Below are 8,797 nucleotides of genomic sequence, written 5' to 3' on the forward strand. Positions count from 1 at the left end.
TCTTAATACTGATTACCCACAAGCATAGTGCTCAGTCTCATTTTCTCCAATTGATAACAAAGGGAAGATTGTTGGGGAATACCAGAAGCTCGTAAAGGCCTATATAATAGCCTTGAAGAGTTACAGGATGTCCTGGTTTGAGCCAGGATGAAGCCAATTTTTTTTTACTGATTTAGCACCAGGTGCCCTACGATCATGTAGTATGACTCACTTAAACCAGCGACAAAAATGCTCTCATCCCAGCTTACTGAAGGAAAAAAAAAAAAAAAAAAAATCAGTAAAAGGAAAAGTGGCTTCATCCTGGCTCAAAACTGGACACAGGACTAACAAGAACTGAGATAACAGGACTGTAGCTTGCGTACCTTAATAACCATTAATCTCCTGAAGAGGAACCTTGAGAGATAACAAAGGAAACATTGTGCCACAAGGCATGAGGTCAGCGGAACAACAGAAACTGAAGACGGCAGGGGAAGATAGAGACCACTGACTCAAGAAACACCCCCTCCCCAATTAAGACCACTTCTTACTGAACATGTACCTGGATTTAAAAGGACACTGTGTCTTTAAACAGAAGCAGGGAGTACAATTAACCAATGAGACTGGTAGTGATGTTGCTAACCAATAAATGTAAATAAAGGCAAATCTTGATGCTTGCTAAACATGCCATAGCTGTTTGTATGGGGTGTACTAGCTTTGTGAATTTACCATGTAGCACCCCTTTCTGTGCAGAACCAGAATAATGAAATACCTTGACTCTGTGTGCAGATTGGACTATTGCACACCAGGTAAATGGACTCAATTTTGGGACAACACAGTCAATTTACCTTTCAAAGAGAATTTGAACTGTAACTTCAGGTAAAATCAATTTAATTGGTAAAGATTCCTAGTCAGGGTAGAACAAAACCGTTAACAACCTATTCTATTACAACTCTTCCTGTTTAAATGTAGTTAGGGTAAATTTTCAAGGGTTTATCCTCTAGGGTAATTAAACTGCTTCTTCCTGAAGTTGGCTACCAAAAGAGCATCTAAATTGGAAATCTGTTTTTTCCTTCTGTCTCTTGTGGGCATATTTTAACTTGCTGGCTGAGTGTTTAGTGCCAAATCATGCCAAATCGATTAAGAGAACTAAACCGGATCTATTAAAAGTGGGGTTTTAATAACCTAGATTATTTGGTATTCGGTTTTAAAATAATAAGTCCTTCGCTTTGCTAAAGAACGAGGAGACTGATTAACAAGGTACTCGGGATTCGTGCAGGGATTAGTTAAACGCGCCCACAGCTGCACCTTTTCCATGTATGATAGAGCTAACTAACCGCCCAAGTCACACTAGCAGAGCGCTGCATGCGGCATCTGGGCCGTCGTGCTCGCTTTCTCTGCTATGCAAGCGCCGGGGCTGCTCCTTCCCGCAGGATCTGCGGTCTGGTCCCCTGACAGTCCAGGGCGGGTAGCGTGTGCGTGAAGGGAGGCCGGGGGAGAAGAGAACACAGTCCCGCCCTGGCAACAGTGGCTTCGCTGGCTCATTAGGAAACCGGAGGAAAGAGAGGGTTTTTTCCCCCTCCTCTCTTGCAGGGGAACCCTCGCGGCTGAACTCGGAGTCCCGTCTGCGCGGAGTGAGGGCTTCGGCTCCACGGTGAGCCTCAGCCGACACGAGAACGGCTGCCCACCCAGAAACACCTCCAAGGAGGAATCGAATTCGCCGCTAGAGCGCCCGCATGCTAGGACGCTCTGGCAGGCGCCGCGCGCTCCTCTCTGTCGTCAGGTCCGCCTCTCCGGCTGTTGTGTGGCGCCGCCGGGAGCGGAGTGGTCGTGCAGGCTCCGCCATGATGAACAGCGGAGGGATCGGGGTGCCGCTCGGCTTCCCCTTGGGCCCCACGTCTGTTATCCAGGTCACGAACCTGTCCTCGGCAGTGACCAGTGAACAGATGCGGTCTCTCTTCGGCTTCCTGGGAGATATCGAGGAGTTGCGTCTCTATCCCCCGGAGTAAGTAAGGCCTGTGCCGGCCTCCGGAGCGACAGAGACGTGGGGTGAGGAAGAGGCCTAGAGCGGTCGGGAGGATGAAGGAAAGGGAAGAGGTAGAAGGTCCTATGTGCCATCTTGACTGTGGGTACCAGAGTCTCCCGCATAGGGAGGGTGGGTCACGTGGTCCCACCCTTTAGTACGGGGCTGGAGCGTGAGGGGGCTTCGCCCAGACCCAATATGGTGGGCCTGGTCCGGAGGAGGGGAGCAGCCGCGGCATTTCCGGAGCGGTCTGTAGAAAGACAGGTCAGGGGGGTTGTGCTTTCGTGGTGGCGGCCAGGGCCGCGGCCACCCGGTGGGGACTGTCGGCACTGAGTCACAGCCTAAGGCCTGGCGAGAAGCGTGCTTCTAGGCTGTCCCGAAGTGCTTTTCTGGCACAGGTCTCGTTTCCCCCCCTTTTCCTGAAAACCTCTTTTCAGTGACGTACCTTTATTTACGCTTGGACTCATCCCAAGTGGAGGGGGGTCTGACGGGAGCGCTCCAGGCTCGACTCCTGCCCGGCTGGCTGCCAGGCTGTGTTGCCCGTGTGATGCATGCTTGTGGAACTAACTCTGTTTGAAGGGCTCTTTTCTCCTTTGAAAAATGCCCTCGATAAGGCGTTTGTAGTAAATAAAAGTTAATTGACATTACACATTGCTCTAAATTGTAGCTGACCTTGTTATTTCAGCGGCATACAAGGGATCTGCTCATATGGAAGATAATATCATATTTTGTGTTTCTTCCAAGTGTTGTCTCAAAATGGGATCCATTTACCTGGTGTGCAATAATCCAGTCTACCCACAGAATCAAGGTATTTCTTTATTCCAGTTCTGCACAGAAAGGGGTGCTAGGTGGTAAATCCACAAAGCTAGCACATCTTTCTTGTAATGCAGGGTTTCTTTTATACTCAAGAAAACACAAAGTTACCTTATCTCTAAGTATACAGATATCATTCATCTACATGATTGGTTAACTAGTTCTTTGCTTCCAATTAAAGTGGCAGTTCTTTTACTTTTCACTAAGCATAGAACTATTCGGGTTGGAAAAGCCCCTTGGGATCACCGAGTCCAACCATCATCCCTACTCTACAAAGTTCTCCCCTAAACCATATCTACCAACACCACATCCAAACGGCTCTTAAACACATCCAGGGATGGTGACTCAACCACCTCCCTGGGCAGCCTATTCCAGTGTCTAATTTCCTAATATCCAGTCTAAACCTTCCCTGTTGCAGCTTGAAGCCATTCCCTCTTGTTCTGTTGCTAATTACCTGTGAAAAGAGACCAGCACCAACCTCTCTACAATGACCTTTCAGGTAGTTGTAGAGGCTGGCGAGGTCTCCCCTCAGCCTCCTCTTCCTCAGACTCTTCCCAGCTCCTTCAAGCATTCTTCATAAGATTTATTCTCTAGGCCCTTCACCAGCTTCATTGCCCCCCTCTACTCACTCCAGCACCTTGATATCTCTCTTGAATTGAGGTGCCCAAAACTAGATGCAATTCTCCAAGTGTGGCCTCACCAGTGCTGAGTACAAGGTGACAATCACCTCTCTACTGCTGGTCACTGTGTGGTCTGAGGGAGCTGCCGAGATGGCCACTTTTAAATTTTGCCACAGTTTGCATGCTCAGAGGGTCGGGGGCTTTTGTGAGTAGGGGGTCCTTCCAGCCTGAGGGAAGTTATTTTAGTATGTTAATGAGGTGAGTTCTCACTAAGTTTAATTACTCATTGTTTTCTATGATCTGTTTGGCTTAGTGCTTAAGACTAAAAGCATTAGCAGTAGGTGTCTTCCATTCAACTCATGGTCACACCAAGATAAGCTCAGTAAACATCCCCTTCCATTGGTTATGCCAACCTGTCTCTTTTGACATAACAAGCAGATGGTGGCCAATGGAACAGGGGAGGAAAAGAAATACCGTTTTCCTTAGGGCAGCTGTTGTATTAGGAAGTGAATCACAGATATGCCCTTTTAAACCATATATATTTTCCCTTATGAAAATTAAACAGGAAAAAGCAGAAAGGGGCAGGGGGAGTAATTGACATCCGTACTTCAATTTTAATACAAAGACGACAGAAGAATAATATTTCATATTTTAAAAAAATAGCAAAAATGTTGGTATTTGTCTATTTTTCTGTTACTAGATTATGCTTGGTGAGGTTTGAATGAGGACCATTCAGAAAAATTAAATGTTTAATGTGTATATAAAGTACAGAAAATAGTAATCCACCAATATAAAGATAAAATAACCTTACCAATTTTAAACACTCTATTAGAATTATGGTGATTTTTGTACAGTTTTCTAGTTTTCTACTTTGTACTTGTTCCACAATACAATACACTTAATATGCTTGCTTTCTCCTAAGTTAATATTTTTTTTGTTATAGCTGTTACTCTTATTTTTTAGTAAGTTATAAGGTTTTAAGGCAAATAGATATTTTTTGACGTACATATGCAAATAGTTTGTGCCTCTGTATAAAATTTTACCAGTTTGTGTGCACACATAAAATATTAAAATCCAGTACCATAGCAGGGAAATGTCAGTTATAATACAGTAAACATTGGTTCTAAAAGATTATTTTAGTTTTCAGATGTGTTGTAGACATACGCATTTCCTTGCCATATAGTTGTGAATATCTGACCTGCCTTTCAAATTATTACCTTGGAGTTATTTTTTTTTTGTATTTAATGCCCTTTTTGTGAAACACTAAAAACATGCTTCCTGTATTATTATATTTTCAGAGAGTTAATAAGTTCAGAAAATAGTGTTTCATTGACAAGTTCACAGGTGGCAAAGGTATCCCAAGCAAAAAGATGCTACAATAGATGTCTGAAACTGGTAAAAATTACTTTCTGCCCCTATTTTTTCCTTATGTATTTAACAATTTAAGGCTTATATTTTTAAAAAAATAATTCACAGAATCTTTCTGGTTGGAAAAGACTTTTAAGATCATAGAATCCAACCATTAACCTAATTCTACCAAGTCCAGTGCTAAACTATGTCCCTAAGCTTCTATGTCTTTTAAATACCTCCAGGGATGGTGACTCAACCACCTCCCTGGACAGCCTGTTCCAGTGTTTGATAACCCTTTCAGTAAAGAAGCTCCAGCCCTGATGGGTGCGGGAAGAACTTGGTGCGCCCACCATTACGGTTCAGGCAGGCAGCAGGGGGGTGTTCCATGCAAGAATCGTCCGAGCAGGCCGCTCTCACCTGCAAAACCTGTTGCCTTTTATACCTCAGTGACCCCCTGTCCAGTCAGTGTTACTGCCGCAATGCATGAGCATACTGATATTCAGAGCCAATTAGCATCCATGAGCCCCAAGTTAGGGCGGTAACTATTAGGGGCAATACGTAACTTGTTGCCTATCCTTCCTGCCTTGTGTGACATCTTTTGTTTTGCTTTCATTTGTCCTTGAGCAGCAGGCCTGGTTTTGGTCCGTTAGCTGGGTATAATCAGTAGAAGGCCTTTGCTGACTTAAAAGGCATTTTGTTTAGACTTACGTGGGGAAGAAGAACCGTTTCTCACAGTCTTCAAGTGTTGGAAATTGAACAGACAATTCACATTATGTAATTGTTAGAGTTATTTACTGACATGCTGCCCTACATGTGGTATGTAGGGTATATGATATGTTGCTGCTTGCTTTGTGGTAAATTGATGGTAAATGCTAGGTGAGAGTTGTAGTTGTGATATGGGCTAATCGTCCTGCCACCTTTTTGCAAAAAGTCCTAATTTCTACCTAATTGTTCTCAGGAACTTGCATGGTACCTAAGCCATCAATAGCCCTTCTTTCTATTAATTAAAAGGAAGCTTGCTTTTACATTAGAGTAAACATCAGACAAAAAGTCATGTCATTCCAGTCTTAACTTTAAAAACATTTCTTTAAGTGTCACAGTTTAACTCAGGATCGGCAATTAGATGGATGACAACAATGCTCTCTGTCCCCTCCCCCTCCTACATAGGCAGGGAACAGAGAGAGAGAATAGGGAGAGAGGCATCTGGATTGAAAACTAAACTAGACAGCTTTAATTAAATATGAATGATAAGAAAATATATACAAGTATGTGCAGGAATGTGCAAAACCCCTATCGCCTCCCCCCACCCCCAACAACTCCTACTGCACTCTTCTGATCTGCGAGGCAGTCCTGAAAAGTCCCTGACCACTTCCAGAGATAGCAGCAGAGCAGACAGGAGCTGAGGGTAGAGATAGAGCAGTCAGGAACACACAGGCCTAGGGATTAAAGGAGATGTATAGATGGAGTCCTCCCTGGACGCCGGCCATAGTTGGAAGAGAAGGAAGAAGGGAGCTTCACTTCTGTGATCCCTGAAAACATTTGACACTGTCCCACACAACATTCTTGTCTCTAAAATGGAAAGACATGGATTTTATGTATGGACCACTCAGTGGATAAGGAATTGGCTGGATGGTTGCACTCAAAGAGTTGCAGTCAATGGCTCAATGTCCAAGTGGAGATCAGTGATGAGTGCTGTTCCTTAGGGGTCAGAGGGCTAGAGTACATCTCCTACGAAGACAGGCTGAGAGAGTTGGGGTTGTTCAGCCTGGAGAAGAGAAGGCTCCAGGGAGACCTCATAGTGGCTTTCCAGTACCTGAAGGGGGCCTACAGGAAAGCTGGGGAGTGAGAACTGTAGTGAAAGGACAAGGGGTAATGGATAAAAACTGGAAGAGGGGAGAATTATATTAGACATTAGGAAAAAATTCTACAGTGTGAGGGTGGTGAGACACTGGAACAGGTTGCCGAGGGAAGTTGTGGAAACCCCCTCCCTGGAGGTGCTCAAGGCTGGGTTGGATGGAACTTTGAGCAACCTGATCTATTGGGAGATGTCCCTGGCCATGCAGGAGGGTTGCAACTAGATAATCTTTAAGGTTCCTTCCAACTTGAACAATTTTATGATTGGTTTAAAGTTGGTATAAAAAATTTGCTCAGGAAACTTTGACTTAATGAGATTTTTAACCCTTTCATTGTAAGACCTGTATCTTAAAGATGGCTGTAGGTGGCTTTCAGTGCTCAACAACTCTTTTTATTTCATTCCATTATTATTGCCAAATGCCAGAGTGTTTTCATCACCTCTTCTTCCCTGTCCCATAAACAGAACTTTAGTCTTAAGATGAAGGATATTCAGAGAATTTGCCTCTTTTTTTTATTGACAAACTGCTCAGAAATTAAATTAAGGGGTGGTTGTAAAATCCTTTCGTAAAGTAGGATTTCTGTGTTGTCAGAGTTTTGCATTTACTTGAACGTATATTTTCCTTTTTGCTTATATCTTGAGGAAAATAGGGTGACTGAATTTTTTTTTCTAAATTTACCAAATGAGATCTGGTTTCTTACTGAAACTAAAGACTTAAATATTGTTAAGAAAAATTAAAGGTATATATGAAAATAACTTGTAAAACTATTGTTAGATAGTGTGAAATGGTCAACAAGACCAGAAAATAATATTGCAGTCACAGCTTTTGTAAGAGAATTAGCTTATGTACTAGGAGTTGTTACTATGTCAGGGATTTAGTGTGGGTTTGCCACTTCTGTGTAGAAGAGGGTAGCTTTAGTGGGGCTTTGCTGTCAGTTCCGGTGATATTTTGTCATCCATCTGAGGAAAAACTCCTGCAGTTTTGAATATCTGTGTATGGTCCTGATTTGGCTAGAGATCTGAATTCCCATGTTGAGAATGGAGAGTTGTTATTGTTTAACAAGTGCTCCTTAGTTTGCCATTTGCAAAACATTAATGCTTATTGAGTTTCCTCAAGTGGGAATACACAGAGGCCATTAAGGAGGTAGGAGGAGGAGGCAGCCTGCAAGCCTGTGTGTGCAGATCTCTGAGAAACCACACTTGCATGGTGATGCCAGGAATATGAGAAGGTATTCTGTGTTCCCTGCTTTGTAGAATATTCTCTGAAACATCTGTCTCTTTGCTGTGTGTTGTGGTTTGATTTTTATCAGTCTAAAGTTACATACACTTAAACTTACAAAATGTGTTGTCCAAGAAATTATTAATTTGGTATCTTTCTGTTGGCTTTTTAAATAGACTTTTGTATGAAGATGAAGTAATGCTTCTTTTTCTCACCATTCTGAACAAGACTGAAACAAGTCTTTATAGATCTCTTTCAGTTTGCAGTACAGTTGAAATTTGAAGCTTATTTGCAGGTTGCTTTGGGTATGTACTCCAGCAACTACTCATAAAGCTTAGAATTGTTTTTTGGCACACTAGGAGACCAGTGATGTCTGTAATCAGATTCTTAGTCTCAGTCATGCTTTAGCTTGTCATCCAGCTGAATTCTGTGTTTCAGAGAAGCCTGAAAAATTACATTTATAGTGATAAGCCTTCAAATGTAGCTGTAAGAAGATTTTTGAACAGTTAGATATAGAAAAGCTTTTTTGAGTAACAATTGAATTTTTGCAGAATGAGTTGTTTGAAAGCAGGGAGGCACAAACTACATTAGGTGTTGAAAACCCTGCTATAATACTGTTTGCTTCTGGATGTTCTGGAGTGGTCTTTGGAGGCTAGTACACACCAGTGTTTCTTTGACATTGTTATAACCTGCATTAACTGCAGTATAGGCCTTTGAGATAAAACACAGAGCCTTATTTAAATGTGATCTGCACAGTTATTCAAGAACATCCTATTACATCCTATTTTGATAGGTTATTAATTTCTGTTGTTGTCTCCTCTGCTACCACCACCTTTAGAGGGATATGAGAGAGCCTTTGATTTTTCACTGTAGCTTTCTGAATAGGTCATTCTTATGTTTTTGGTTGGTTGTTAAATTGGGAGATTGATGTTACTGTTTCCCTA

The 8,797-nt window shown here is 42.7% G+C and overlaps 1 protein-coding gene across 1 annotated transcript in view; it reads left to right on the forward strand.

Moving 5' to 3' along the window:
- Positions 1–1,820: 1,820 nt before the first annotated feature.
- Positions 1,821–8,797, forward strand: part of LOC104398169 (splicing regulatory glutamine/lysine-rich protein 1-like) — a gene marked incomplete at its 3' end in the record, with an annotated part of 41,625 nt that continues 34,648 nt past the window's right edge. Inside the window, exon 1 of the mRNA XM_010008222.1 lies at positions 1,821–1,981. Coding sequence (XP_010006524.1) covers positions 1,821–1,981 — 161 coding nt within the window. The remainder of the gene's footprint in view (positions 1,982–8,797) is intronic.

This window comes from Chaetura pelagica, unplaced genomic scaffold (assembly GCF_000747805.2).
Source record: "Chaetura pelagica isolate M959 unplaced genomic scaffold, ChaPel_1.0 scaffold1092, whole genome shotgun sequence".
Taxonomy (NCBI): domain Eukaryota; kingdom Metazoa; phylum Chordata; class Aves; order Apodiformes; family Apodidae; genus Chaetura; species Chaetura pelagica.